Genomic DNA, 14,379 nt, shown 5'->3' on the forward strand with positions numbered 1-14,379 from the left:
TGAGTGACACAGCACAACGCAACCGCATCTCCCGCGCCGAATGCTACTCTGCAGTGCACACAGTACGCAGCATCTCGTGTTTTCGGCCTCTTTGTTCATCCACATGACGCAGAGCAAAGGTCCCGACCAACCTACCCATGTCTACAACAGGTAACCAACGACGATGATCCCAGGGGGTTGGAAAGGCCTGAGAGGGGTAGATGTGCTTCCCCGGATTTTGCAATGAGGAGAAGAGAGCTAGCTAAGCGACAAGGGAGACGAATTCCGAGAGCAAAAGTAGAGCCGAGGCGTGAATGAGCGAAGGATTTATGTGCTTGTCGGGGGTTGGAGCGGTTGGTCAATGCATCCTGGCATGATGTCACCTTTTGTGATGTATAGGGTATCCCGAAGCAAAACGACCGAGATAGTGCCAGGACATATCTTATACAAGCTACTTTTAATTTAATTTAATAATCTTCTTCTTATGTGTCATTGTAATATCCAAGCAGTATTCTATGTACTCCGTACATCGCGGTCAATTGACCGGCAATACAATCATTCCTACCATGTCGTGCCCTCTCTCCCAAGAGATGAATCCAACCATCCACATCCACGCCCAAGGTAACCTCAAACGCGGGGCAAAAGCAGACCACAGATCCGATAATTGCAACCTCGATCGCTTCATCCCCTCCCCTTAACAAGGGCATTCAACTATTGCTCCAAGTAAACAACCTTATAGGTGCGCCAAAAGTGCTCCCATCGCAACTAACACGCACCCTTGTCTCGATTTCCCTTGACTCTTAAAACTCTATGCCTAATTAAATAGTAAGCGCTCCAATGACTACAAGCCTAAATCTACGACTACTAAACGAAACGGGAAATCATAGCTTTCCCTCTAGTTCAGCTGCTTATAGGCACATTTGCATTTTGACGGCTATTTCCGCACCACTCAGATCGCAATCCACGACGCTTTCCCATACCAAAGGGACCAAGCTCATCATCCAAGAACGAGCGGTGAAATCTGTCCCCTGCATTACTCCAATTCACGTTGCATTGCATCTCTTGTCCATCTTGCCTTCCCCTGGCCTCCAGATCTACTGTACGCAGAACCAAACCCGCACATGGCAGATCGGCACACTGGCGAGTTTTGGAAATCGATTTGACATTTGCTCTGCTGCCTATATTCACGCTACAACCCTTCTCCATTATCGTGTCAGATTGCTGTCCTCCCAGCGCAGTCGGAAATACCAAAGAATGAAAGAAAACTAAAGAATAACGGTTTCCACACCCGGGGTTTATGCACCTCACTTTCTACCACAGGTAATATCATACTTCCAAGCCAAGCAACTAATTTATACTGTACTTCTACTCCTCCAAAAGAAAAACAATAGGCGGCGCCGAAGAGGGCCCCTATGCGTCAATGAGGTTCTCCTCAGCCTGCTGCCTGTCGTTCGAGGCAACCTCGGCTCGCGCCTTGCCCTTTGCCTTGGCATCCTTCTGAGATCGCTGGTAGAACTCATTGAGGACCTTGGCCGGGATACGGTTGAGCAAGTCCTTGGGGTAGATGCGGAGCAGGCTCCACGCCAGATCCAGAGACTCGTAAATCGTTCGGGACTCGTACGCACCCTGGCTGATGAATTGGCGCTCAAACTTGTCCAGGAACTCGAGTGACAGCTTGTCCTCGGAGGACAGGGCCTCCTCACCGACGACAGCCTTCATGGCGGCAGCATCACGGCCAATGGCATACTTGGCATACAGCTGGTTGGACACGTCACCGTGATCCTTGCGCGTCATGCCCTCACCAATAGCAGACTTCATCAAACGCGACAGCGACGGGAGCACATTGATGGGCGGGTAGATACCACGGTTGTACAGAGGTCGGTCGACGAAAATCTGTCCCTCGGTAATGTATCCTGTCAAGTCGGGGATGGGGTGGGTGATGTCGTCGTTGGGCATGGTCAAGATGGGGATCTGGGTGATGGAACCGTTTCGTCCCGTCACACGGCCGGCACGTTCGTAGATGGTCGACAAATCAGTGTACATGTAACCGGGGAAACCACGACGACCGGGAACTTCTTCTCGAGCGGCAGAAACCTCACGAAGAGCATCGCAGTAGGCAGACAAATCAGTCAAGATGACCAAGACGTGCTTCTCGAGCTGGTAGGCGTAGTACTCGGCTGTCGTAAGGGCAAGACGAGGGGTAATAATACGCTCGATACTGGTTGTAGTGCATTAGCCATCAGTCCTCGTCAAAGGAGGAGAAGAGCACTTACGTAGGATCGTTGGCAAGGTTGAGGAATAGAGTGGTACGCTCCAAACTGCCGTTCTCTTCAAAGTCACGGGTAAAGAATCGGGCAGTCTCCAAGTTGACACCCATGGCACCGAAGACAATGGAGAAGTTCTCCTCGTGGCCGTCATGAACACCCTTGTTGGTAATTCCATGCTGCTTGACCAAGCCAGCCTGTCGGCAAATCTGGGCAGCGATTTCGTTGTGCGGCAGACCAGAGGCCGAGAAGATGGGAATCTTTTGTCCTCGCGCAATCGAGTTCATCGTATCGATGGCCGAGATACCAGTTGCAATCATTTCTTCGGGGTATTCCTGAGATATGTTAGGCAATGCGTCTCCACCCACGAAGCATGGATCAAAAAGATGTTAACTCACTCGGGAGAAGGGGTTAATGGGACTGCCGTTGATATCGAGGTACTCTTCCGGCAGCACCTTGGGACCCTTGTCGATGGCTCGTCCAGATCCATCAAAGATACGGCCAAGCATGTCCTCCGAGACACCAAGCTTAAGGTTCTGACCGGTGAACTTGACACGAGTCTGGATGTGCATTTCTTGTTAGCCAACAGCCCTCTAGCAATTGGCCACTGGGCTTACTTGCCTTCTTCACATCGATACCGGGAGTACCCTCAAAGACTTGGACGACAGCTCGGTCACCTGTCCCCTCTCATGGTCAGAACACGCTTTCCACACAGGCATTGGCAGCGCCATTCTCATATATAGGTATATTATAGAAGATGAATCATCACCCACCTCGGGCTTCCAGAACCTGTCCGTTTTTCTCCGTTCCGTCGGGCAGCGTAAGCGTAACGATCTCATTGTATCGCGGGAATTTGACCTATACCGCAACCAATCGTCAGCATCGAATATCACCCAATCCTCATTCCGCTCCAAGCGACCGCTACAGCTCCAGTGATCGAAAAGGAAGAGAGGGGGAAAGAAGTTGGAGATGCCATACATTCTCGACAATAACCAGTGGACCGTTGACACCGCTCACGGTGTTGTACTGCAGTTGCGGCACAACCGAGTAGGATGACGAATTGCGTGGGTCCGCCATTGCTGCGAATCTATCTTGTGGTTTTGCTTTTTTCGCCTGTGTGCAGCTGAAAGCTTCCCCTCTGAAGCTCTATCTCTCTTGATCCGGGCCGGCTTTTGCTCTTATGCGGTCACGGCGCAGCAACCTCAAGTAGCCACGAATTACCGTCGGGGGGTTGAAAGAAGGAGGAGCGTTTCACCGAGGAGGGATGGATGAAGGCGAACCAAGGTGCAGATGAATCAGAAGCGGTCGGACAGTCGAGCAGCGAAGAAGAATCACCGAGCTCGAAAACGGGATGCGTCGCAAAAGCAGCTGGCGAGATGGAGGAATCAAGGTCGGAGAGAGGCAAGAGAAGGCTGGAAGCGAAACAGCTCGACAAGAGTGGAGACGAGAGACGCCGCCTTTGCTTTCGCGGTCCTTGTTCAGCGAGCGTCTTTAGTGGGCTAGCGGTTGGTTTGGGCGCTGAGGCCTGCGCTGCGCAAAAAAATAGACCCCACGCCGAGGGCCTTTTGGCTGGCTGGAGTCATGATTTGGACAGCGAGAGCGAACCGTGACATCACATGACTGCTAGCGGAAGGTGCTTGGAATTGCATCCCCGGTAACCATATCTTGGCGATAATGCATTTACATAAGACCGGACTCTTTTCCTGCTATCTGGTGTTGAATGGCTTGCTCTCCATACATGTACCCAGCCATTGAGTACGTGCAAGGCCGTTGGAGACAAAGACAGAGCACGAACAAAGCACGAACTGGGTACCGAGTACCTCTTCCGTGGGGGAAAAAGAAGAAGCGGTCCAAGCTGTATCAAGGTAGAAGCTACCCCTCCAAACCGCATCAGCAGCGACACGACATGACGACGGGGGAAGCTCGGTAATCCCCTACAAAGACGATGACCGTATCCTTGTCCATAGGTCCGACAATGCAGATAATGGGTATCCTATTTTAAATAGGCAGTGTAGTGATTCAATTGAGCTGTGAGAGGTGGTTTATTCAGGCTTTAAAGTAAAGGATTGAAACAGGCTGAGCGCTTCATTAAGGTTGCTTCTAACCATAAGCTGGGTTGTAAACCCTGGTATATCATATCATACAACCCCATTGAGCGTAAAGCAAGACAGATTGGTATTTATTTACTAACAAGGATCAAACTATCCTCACGTCTTCGCCATTATAACTACTGCTCTATGTCTGTGCAGCCGCCGCAGCAGCCTCAGCTCCCTTCCTCGACCTCGCACCCAGCACTGCCTTTCCCACCGAGCTGTCATTCGGCTTGCCCAGCTCCTGCGTAATCCACGCTCCGATATCCGCCATGGCATCCAAATCAACGCCCGTCTCCATGCCCAGACTCTCCATAAAGTAAACCATGTTCTCCGTCGCCACATTGCCTGTTGCTCCAGGGCTGTAAGGGCAACCGCCAAGTCCACCCACGCTGCTGTCGAATATCCGGATTCCGTGCTCCAGTGATACAGCCGTGTTGACCAGCGCCTGTCCATATGTGTCGTGGAAGTGCATCGCAATGTCCTCTGTGCGGATGCCCGCCGAACTCATGCACTTGAGCAGAGCGCTCGTCCGGGGTGCGGTGCCCATGCCGGTGGTGTCGCCGAGTGAAATCTCGTCGGCTCCAGACTCCAGTAGGTCGGTGGCAATCTCGGCCACCTTGTGAGGGTCAACATCGAAGCCCTCAAACGGACAGCCCAGCACCACTGAAATGTATGCTCGAACGCGGAGTCCAAGGGCCTTGGAGTCTTGGATGACGGCCTTGAATCGGTCTAGCGAGGTCTTGATGTCGCAGTTGAGGTTCTTCTGCGAGAAGCTCTCCGTAGCAGCTGCAAAGACGGCCACTTCCACCGCCGGCTTCGTAACATCGGGGTCCAGTTGTGTAGCAAACCTCCCGGGGTTCTGCTTCAACAGCGCCTCTGCGTTTTGCAGACCCTTTGTATTCGGTGCGAGGAAAGAGTAGGTGATGGGAACGGGGGCCTCAATCTTTTGTTGCAGGATATGCTCCATGATCTCGCTCGAGTTGGCCATCTGCATCGCCACGAATCAGCCATCTTTCTCACGAAGACACCCGGAAGCCAAAGAGGCTGCTCTTACCTGAGGCACCCATTTCGGCGCTACAAAGGAACCAGCTTCAATCGTCGTCAATCCCGTCTTGGCCAATCTCTCAATCAGCTCAATCTTGGTTGCCAGCGAAATGGCCTTTTTCTCGTTCTGTAGCCCGTCTCGTGGGCCGACCTCGACGATCCTGACCCGGTTGTCGGATGACGTCTGCGTTGCAAAGCCCCTGTAGGCTCTTAGCGGCGAAGAGCGCCTGCAGGCCCGGCAGATGGACGATCGAAGTAGAGACATGGCAATCGAGGGGGTGGGATCTGGTAGGTAGTTGGGAGGAAGTGAATCGACAACAGTAGGGGGGAGCGTTGTGGTGTCGTGGCGGGCATGAAATTAATGGCAATTGGGAGCAGCTGCTCAGGGCGGCGATTGTCGCGTATTATCGGCCCGTGGCACCACGTCTGACGGCTGTAGCAAGTTTGGCCCGGCGTCGTCCTCCGCAATCCTCGGCCTTAAAAAAAAGAGGGTTAACTTCTCACAACTGTCGGGCCGCCGACTAGCGTATGGGGGGGAAGCGATCATTGTAAGGTATCTATCTACCTAATAGCAAAGAGATGAGTGTTGCTTCAAATATTCAATCATCAAAATCACCAAGAAGTGCCAATATGTGCATACATACATAAGCGTACAGGTGCCTGATAATTGATGCCTTGGTACCTATGGATACAATCTCTCTCTGAACAAATACGAATACATTGTTTCAATATTACCTACCCAGTATCTACCTGGTAGGTATTCGTGCTCAACAAGTTGAAATTCACATCTCAGGGTGGACATTCAAAATATACAAACATGGTGGTAATCACGGCATCAACAAAAGACCGTACTTTACGGATTAGTAATCTTCTCTTGTACACCAATTGCTCAAATCAACCTTTATAGATAACAGCGTCTGTTGGCTTCTTCCCATTTACAGATTTGCTTTTTAACATTAAAAACTGAGGCTTGCGACCTAATAAAGAAAATACACCTCCTGTCCAAGAGGACTCGGCGGCGGGATTAGGTGGTACCGGTTTTCACAGTCCATACCCTCAATATCCATGACTCCAACAGCAAAAAAACAACTTAGTACTCAGCCTCCATCTCCTCGCTCTCGAGAGAGTCGGCAGCAACCTCCTCGTAATCGCGCTCCAGGGCAGCGAGATCCTCACGGGCCTCGGAGAATTCACCTTCCTCCATACCCTCACCAACGTACCAGTGAACGAAGGCACGCTTGGAGTGCATGAGGTCGAACTTGAGGGACAGGGAAGACCAGGCCTCGGCGATGGCGGTGGTGTTGGACAGCATGCACCTGTTTGCATGTTAGTTTAGATTCATACACATACTCAAGAGGGGAAACTGGGATATAAACTTACACAGCGCGGTTGACCTTGGCGAGATCGCCGTTGGGAACGTTCTCGGGAGCCTGGTAGCAGATACCGAGCTTGAAACCAGTAGGGCACCAGTCGACGAACTGGATGGTGCGCTTGGTCTTGAGGGTGGCGACAGCGTTGTGGGCGTCGTTGGGGACGACGTCACCACGGTACAGCAAGCAGGTAGCCATGTACTTGCCGTTGCGGGGGTCACACTTGACCATCTGGTTGTTGGGCTCGAAGCAGGACATGGTCATCTCCTGGACGGAGTTGGCCTCGTGGGCAGCCTTGGCAGCAGAGATGACAGGGGCATAGGCGACCAGAGGGAAGTGGATACGAGGGTAGGGGACCAGGTTGGTCTGGAACTCGTTGAGATCAACGTTGAGGGAACCATCGAAACGCAGGGAGGCGGTGATGGAGGAAACGACTGCGTAGGCAAGCTTATTAGCGCACGTACCACTTGATGGGAAACCAGATTTCGACTACTTACCCTGAGCAATCAGGCGGTTGAGGTTCTCGTAGTTGGGGCGCTCAAGACCGAGGTTGCGACGGCAGATGTCGTAGATGGCCTCGTTGTCGACCATGAAGGAGCAGTCAGAGTGCTCCAGGGTGGTGTGGGTGGTCAGGATGGAGTTGTAGGGCTCAACGACGGAGGTGGCAGTCTGAGGAGCAGGGTAGACGCAGAACTCGAGCTTGCTCTTCTTGCCGTAGTCGACGGACAGACGCTCCATCAGGAGAGCACCGAAACCAGAACCGGTACCACCACCGAAGGAGTGGAAGACCAGGAAGCCCTGGAGACCAACGCAGTTGTCGGCAACACGTCGGATCTTGTCGAGAACGCCCTCAATCAGCTCCTTGCCGACGGTGTAGTGACCACGGGCGTAGTTGTTGGAAGCATCCTCCTTGCCAGTGATCATCATCTCCGGGTGGAAGAGGTTGCGGTAAGGACCGGTTCGGACCTCGTCGACGACATTGGGCTCCAAGTCGCAGTAGATGGCACGGGGAACGTACTTGCCCTGGCCTGTATTTTTCGAAGGGTTAGAGGTGACATGTTCTCAACGACACCATACAGAGGAGAAGGAGAGGAAAACATACCAGTCTCGGAGAAGAAGGTGCTGAAACCCTGATCGGGGTCCTGAGCCTTGCGCTCCTCAGTGAGGTAACCATCGGGCTGTGGGAAGAAGAATACGTCGTTAGCTTCGCGTTTTGGGTCGTAGAAGGGTTGTAAACAATAGGCTCAAGCCACATGTGCGGATGGAGGTGGTGGTGTACCTGGATACCGTGCTCGAGGCAGTAAAGCTAGAGAGGTGGGAAATGTCAGCTCGAATGGTCAAGAAAAACAAAGAGAGCACGCATGGCAATGGCGGATCAACTAACCTCCCAGCAGGAATTGGCAATCTGGCAACCAGCCTGGCCGACTATCCTCCAAAAGTTAGCATCGTCAACTCAACTCGCAGGATTGGGCGTCCATGATGCGGTGAAGGGACGCGTTTGTTTGGTGGGGAGAGGGGGCCTAAAGGTAAAGGGGCTTTCCCTCTGTCGAGCTAGCACGCACCGTTGATGCTAATAACCTCACGCATGGTGAACGCTTTTTCTTGGTTTCTGAAGGGTTGGAGAGGAAAAGTAGGAGTGGTGACTTCGAGGTAGCAAGAGTGCAAGATTGAGCCCGGGGAAAGAAGAAAAAAGGCTTTTATTACGGGGTTCCAGAGGGAAAAGGTGGTGAAAAGGACAGGAGGACGGAGAAGTTGCAGCTGGTTCGTCGGGAGAGGGTCGCCAGAGGTGGGGGGGAAATTTGGACGGACAGGGGCTTTCACAGGAAGAGGGGAGGTTTGTTGACTTTTTGGACGGGGGGTCTAGGCGTGGCTGGAAGTGGTAAGCGCGTCTGTCTGCGAGCGCGCCCCTGTCGCCTCACCGCTCTGGGCGGGCAGCAATGAGTATTGCCGAGATGAGAACAATTTCATTAGGCCTTTTGGACGAATCTATATACCTACAGTACTATAATCACGTTGTGATCTAAAGGGCCAGATGCAGTAGTGCTCAAGCTTGTTGATGCTCTGGAGCTGTAGGTACCTATCTGCCTTAATACGCAGCTCCAGCTCTCCCGCGTCAACTGTCCATCTTTTCCTACGGGTACCTTATTAGGGGGGGCACCACAGCTGCTACCTGATGGACAGCTCACAAAAGGTGCTGTACTGACCTGACCTGTACTGTACATTCATAAGTCCGGCAGAATATTGTGGTGCCCAAAAGGGGGGCCTCGATAGGTAAGTAGAGGTACCGGAAACCATGTACGCTGGACGTTGGTTGACACCCGTGCCTGTATCTGTACACACCCAAGGCATCTTGTAGTTTGGGGAGACTCGACGCCACCACTTGAACTCTCACTTCATATATAATACAAGCAAAAATCTTCTAGACACTATCAATGCAACCTTCCTCTTCCTCTTCCAAATTCCCCTTCACTGTTTTGTTCTTGGACCGTCGCCCCTACGCGCCCATTGGCCTCAACGCCAGACAGGCGCCACTTTGGCCGCCTAACCTCGAGCTAAGCTGTCCAGAGCTTGTACGAGTACCTGTACGGTACGGGAGCGCCTCTCCACCCCCTCAGAGCTTGAACAGGGTCCCGCGCTGAGCACCGCTATCGCCTTTAGATTACCAAGCAAGCAAGCGAATGACGGCAACAAATGCAACGCTTTGCTCTACCTTATGCTCTGTCCCTACAGCCAAAGGGCAAAAATCATAAGACGCTCGGCTAGCACCATCTCGCCAATAGGGGGCGGTGGGATGAAGACACGCAAAGTCCCAGGTACTGATATGTACTGTACTTACACACCAAGCACCAGCTCGTGCTTTCGCCAGCCAGTCTCCGTCTTATAGTAGCTGGAGCTGTCTCCCCTTTCCCCTCCAATGGCTAGCACCAGCTTTTCCCATCCATCCTTATCAACAACCACCACAACAACGCACTCATGGCGAGAGAGTGAGACATAGACGGCCATATGTAGTACTGTACCAATTGGCCTAACAATCATCATCTCCCGGCAGCTTCCCCGACCACCGGTGCCCCCTAGACCTGGCCCCCCCCTTTCCCTGTGCTCTCTGCCATGCTCTGGATTAGCCCAAAAGCAGACAGACCCTCACGACAGGGTCCTCCCAAATCGATGGTTCGCCCAGACTTGCCAGCAAAGCTCTCCACTAAATGTGGTCAAGTGCGTTTTTGCGCTGCTGGCATAGGCATAGAGCGGCAGGAAGCTCCATAATGTCATCCATTTGATTGTTTATTACCAGTAGCCTCCTGACGGCCCGGCGATCGCTGTGCTTGCGTTATTGCTGTATTACTCCGAATATTGACAATATGCCACTAGTAGCAGTAGGATTGATTGCCTGCTAATTCTCGTACCCGTATCCGTCATCGGCCGAGGATTTTCGCATCATCAGGGCAGCCACATGGACCGGAGAGCCTGTCAAGGACGGAATATGACATGGATGCGTTTCCAGAAGCGCATTGGAACAGTAAAGCTCGAGGATAAGTGCGGGTTGATACTTGCAGTACTGATTGCTACCCCGTACCTTGGTGAGTTTGCAAAAAAGGAGTAGAGAGACACCATCATTGTCCGTACATACAGGTGCATATGTGCATCAGCATGATAATGAATGCACAAGAACCCATTACACACTATCCACGGTATGATGGACTCATGTAATTCCGGCAAAAGAGTGAGAATTCCGCAGTAAATTTGTATTATTCCTGAAAGAAAGAGTCCAGCTCAGCTGTTGATCAAGTATGTATACTGGTACGTACCTCTAAGTACAGCTGGCCAATCACAGGCGCGCGCAGCCACCACTGTCCAGATCTCAACAAGTACAACTACCAACCAAAGCCGTGCAGCCTCGCGGAACACAACAGCGCATCAACGCCTCGTCACATTTACATTCATCTTCATCTTCATCCTCTCCACCAAGCCTTATCACTCCGAATTTACACCAATTAATATTCCTCTAAACAAAACAAATACAATCAAAAGCACCGATTCGACAAACAAACCAAACCCACAAATCAACAGATTCAAAACAATGCCAACCCACAACCCCCATCACCAATCCAAACCACTCTCCAAACCCCTCTCCCTCCTCCTCCTCCTCCCCTTCTTCTCCCTCATATCCCCCTCCCTCGCAAACACCGAAAAAGTAATCTTCACCGCGCCCCCGCCGGCCCCCCTCTCCGGCCTCGATGCCGCCATCCACAACAACCTCCCCGTCCTCGGCCCTTCCACAAGCTGGTCCGTACGCACAAACCTCAGCCGCGTCTTCCCGCTCAGTCAGCAAGACGAAGAACCCGGTTACGCCTCATGGCTGCTGCTCGATAACCTCACCCCAGGCCAGCGCTATGAGCTCCGCGTCTGCTGGTCCGCACTTGTAAGCGTCCTCCTCCTCGCCATTCTTCATCACCTTTATACCAAAGCCCTCTAAATATCAAATTCACACAAGATAAGAAATGAAAAAGAAATAAGAATAAAGCTCACAAACAACCCATCAAAAGGAACCAACCGCCTTCACCCTAGACACATACCCCCTCACCACCATCCTCTCAACCCCAGCACTCCTCCAATCCCTCACTCAGCACGCCAAATCAGCAACGCCCCAGCCTCACCAAGAAGATCACCATGACCGAAAAGTCTCATCACCAAGCGACGACAACTCCGCTCTCCTTCTGCGTGTTCTCGCCGCCGCCGACTACTTTTCTCACCACTCATCGCTCATGAAGGACCCTCCTCCGGTCCTCGTCGATCTGATCTTGGACCCGTATCTTTACAACGTGCTTCCACAGTCATTAGTCCCGACGGTGGGCTATCTCGTTGTCGTCGGTGTCGTGTCATGGTTTGTAGCAAAATGGGTAGCCAGTTCACTAACTGCAATTGCCAGCTCTGCCAACAATGACCAGACAAAGAAGCAAAATTAGTACAACTTAAAAAAAAGAGTAATAATTTGAGGTGCTCTACTTCCGCAGTATTATAATGGGATATCGCCCCATCTCTTAACAGCCACACGTCCTTAACAGCAGCCCTTTATCGTCCTGCTCGTTGACACATGCTTCATGTCGCTTTCATCACATCACATCATTCTTTCTGTCTTTCTCGTACTCTACATATGAAGAAAAAGTGAATAAAAACCCAAATGTACCACCCTATCTACACATATATCATCATAATTCTACCTCTCATGCCATACCACGCGGTACTTTTTTAAGACCCACAATCTCCCTAATGTCACCGCATTATTCGTACGTGAAAATTATAGATCCGGCCCTTTCTTGGCGAGCAAATGATGCTAGTCAGTCGCGGAAAATGATCATCTTTCTCTGGAAATCCGTATTCAATGAGCAAACACATAAGAATTCATGCATTCTTCTTCTCCCAAGAGCAAATATACGGCGTAGCAAGGGACTTCCTTCAGTAACCACCATATCCTCCTTGACTTGGATGGCTACCATGGGGCACTGGAGGAGCGCCCGGCTGGTAAGGCTGCTGGCCATAGGAGGGCTGACCGCCTGGGGCACCATACGACGGGTTGTAGCCGCCGCTGGATCCTCCGGGCGGCGGAGGATATTGCTGGTGTTGTCCAGGGGGTGGGGGATACTGCTGCTGCTGCTGCTGCTGTCCGGGCGGCGGAGGGAACGATTGCTGATGTCCCGGGGGTGGAGGGAACTGGGGTGGCTGCTGGCCTGGCGGCGGAGGGTACTGCGGATGACCACCCGGCGTCGTTGCACCGTAGTTTTGCTGGTGCTGTCCTCCCGGAGGAGCGCCATAGGTTGGTTGGTGCTGGCCTCCCGGTGCGCCATAAGTTGGTTGATGCCCACCAGGCGAGGGAGCTCCGTAGCCTTGCTGGTGAGAAGGAGAGCCATAGGTTGGTTGCTGGGGCGTGTAGCCGCCGGCTCCGTGTTGTTGTGCCCCGTGTTGTTGTGCCCCATGTTGGTCGTGCGATCCGCCGTACGGGCTGGGAGCAGGCGCCGGGCTATGAGAGTAGGATTGGCTGCCGTATGACTGATGCCCGTAAGTTTGACCACCAGGTGGTGCTCCTGGAGGCGGCGGAGGGAAAGAGTTGGTGTGGTTGCCAGCAGGAGGGCTCTGGTGTGTACCCGTGTGTGATGACGATGGCGTTGCCGCGTGAGTCGATCCATGGGTAGATCCGGGAGGGTTGTAAGTCGGTGCTTGTCCAGAGTATGTATTGCCGCTCGAGCCCGAATTCGAATAGCCATAGCTCTGGTTCTATAGGTCATGACAATCCCGTCAGTTAGCTTCTCCAATTTCATAGCGGCCATCATGCCGAAAAAGATTTGCGACGGTTGCTTACACCGTGACCCGGCTTGTCTCCGCCAAACATGGAGGCTACACCACCCATGACGCTGGCCAGACCACCACCCTGCTGATGCCCACCGCTGCTTGACGAGCCGCCGTGGTAGTTTTGCGATTGCGAGGGCTTGCCGCCGCTGGAAGGGGAGAACAGGTTCGACGCCAGTTGTCCAACCAGCTTTCCAGCGATGGAGTCCTTGCCGCCGCCGCCGCCGCCGCCCCCATGTCCGCCGCTGCTGCTTCCATGCGAACCGCCTCCGAGGAACGAAGCAGCCAGACCGCCGAGGGGATTGCCGCCGCCGCCGCCGCTACCGTGGCCGCCAGAGCTCTTGCCGCCGCCCATGAGCATGTTCATGGCCATTGACTAAAAACCCCATTGAAACAAGACGTTAGCACATGTGATTTAGGCCCCGCAAACGCCTCCGTAGAGCAGCCGACAGAAACTCTGCTTACCCCAAGACCTCGGTCGCCATCAGGACCATCAGGGCCCCTGCCGTCTGGCATGATGGGCTCCATGCGTCCATCCGCATGCTTTATCGTCTGCGAGCCGTCCGGGTGTGTGATGACCTGCGGCGCGGGCGAGCCATAGGGATGCTCGCTGCCTGGAACCGGCGTGCCCGTTTGAACAGGATCCGTGGGAATGTCCCACTGGGAGACGCCCGTGGCCAGCTGGACGTAGTAGTACTTTCTGCTGGAGCCGTCCCACTGAGCGATCCAGCCCGCGGGCAGGCTCGGGGGCGCAAAAGTAGGGCCCTCGGCGCCCGGAGTCGAAGAACCCGCCATGTTCTTGGTCGATGGGGGACGGAGATGCTGTTCTTTGTGCCTCGTTTATATCGCGAACAAAAGTGGGTGGTTCGAGAGGAGACCGTGCGGTCTGGAGAGAGCCGTTCGCGGGGGAGGGGGGGGGGGATGATGGATGCTAGGCTTGCAAGAAGCAAGGGCCCCCCTTGAAGGGAAAGGGAAACGAGAAGAAAAAAAAAGCAACAAAAAGAGTAAAAAGGTTGAAGAGAGGAGAAGCGAAGAGAAGAGAAGGGGGCGGAGACTAAAAAGAGAGAGGAGAGGAGAGGGAGGGAGGGAAAAAGGACGGCCGAGTTTGCGATTGTCACCCAGGATTCTGCTAAGTCAGTAACCAAGGTCGGTCAAGGTGCTACAAGTACATGTGCCCAAGTCACAGACCAGACAGCAAAATCGACATGTGGGGTTGGTGAGCCTCTCTGGTTCTGGTCTGGTTCTGGGCCTGGTTGGGGATAAATGGATCAGAATGGTATGGAATTT

General features: G+C 53.0%; 5 protein-coding genes across 5 annotated transcripts; 1 reads left to right on the forward strand and 4 right to left on the reverse strand.

The window, feature by feature from the left end:
* Positions 1-1,253: 1,253 nt before the first annotated feature.
* On the reverse strand, positions 1,254-3,599 carry TRIVIDRAFT_87804 (uncharacterized protein; the record flags this gene model as incomplete). The annotated part of the gene is made up of 6 exons (XM_014095486.1): positions 1,254-2,197; positions 2,253-2,578; positions 2,642-2,803; positions 2,865-2,920; positions 3,017-3,101; positions 3,222-3,599. The coding sequence occupies 6 exons, from the start codon at positions 3,318-3,320 to the stop codon at positions 1,390-1,392; spliced, it is 1,536 nt and encodes a 511-aa protein (XP_013950961.1).
* Positions 3,600-4,446: 847 nt separating this feature from the next.
* On the reverse strand, positions 4,447-5,724 carry TRIVIDRAFT_75141 (uncharacterized protein; the record flags this gene model as incomplete). Its single annotated transcript, XM_014095487.1, has 2 exons — positions 4,447-5,324; positions 5,391-5,724. The coding sequence occupies 2 exons, from the start codon at positions 5,643-5,645 to the stop codon at positions 4,479-4,481; spliced, it is 1,101 nt and encodes a 366-aa protein (XP_013950962.1).
* Positions 5,725-6,205: 481 nt separating this feature from the next.
* Positions 6,206-8,519, reverse strand: TRIVIDRAFT_111339 (uncharacterized protein; the record flags this gene model as incomplete). The annotated part of the gene is made up of 7 exons (XM_014095488.1): positions 6,206-6,696; positions 6,761-7,184; positions 7,248-7,778; positions 7,853-7,928; positions 8,030-8,056; positions 8,135-8,175; positions 8,313-8,519. The coding sequence occupies 7 exons, from the start codon at positions 8,335-8,337 to the stop codon at positions 6,471-6,473; spliced, it is 1,350 nt and encodes a 449-aa protein (XP_013950963.1).
* Positions 8,520-10,828: 2,309 nt separating this feature from the next.
* Positions 10,829-11,714, forward strand: TRIVIDRAFT_206354 (uncharacterized protein; the record flags this gene model as incomplete). The annotated part of the gene is made up of 3 exons (XM_014095489.1): positions 10,829-11,170; positions 11,295-11,632; positions 11,678-11,714. 3 exons carry the CDS (start codon positions 10,829-10,831, stop codon positions 11,712-11,714), a joined length of 717 nt encoding a protein of 238 aa, XP_013950964.1.
* A 145-nt stretch (positions 11,715-11,859) lies between these two features.
* On the reverse strand, positions 11,860-13,887 carry TRIVIDRAFT_80272 (uncharacterized protein; the record flags this gene model as incomplete). The annotated part of the gene is made up of 3 exons (XM_014095490.1): positions 11,860-13,020; positions 13,106-13,468; positions 13,558-13,887. 3 exons carry the CDS (start codon positions 13,885-13,887, stop codon positions 12,205-12,207), a joined length of 1,509 nt encoding a protein of 502 aa, XP_013950965.1.
* Positions 13,888-14,379: the final 492 nt, after the last annotated feature.

Source organism: Trichoderma virens, assembly GCF_000170995.1.
Source record: "Trichoderma virens Gv29-8 chromosome Unknown TRIVIscaffold_90, whole genome shotgun sequence".
In the NCBI taxonomy this organism is placed as follows: Eukaryota; Fungi; Ascomycota; class Sordariomycetes; order Hypocreales; family Hypocreaceae; genus Trichoderma; species Trichoderma virens.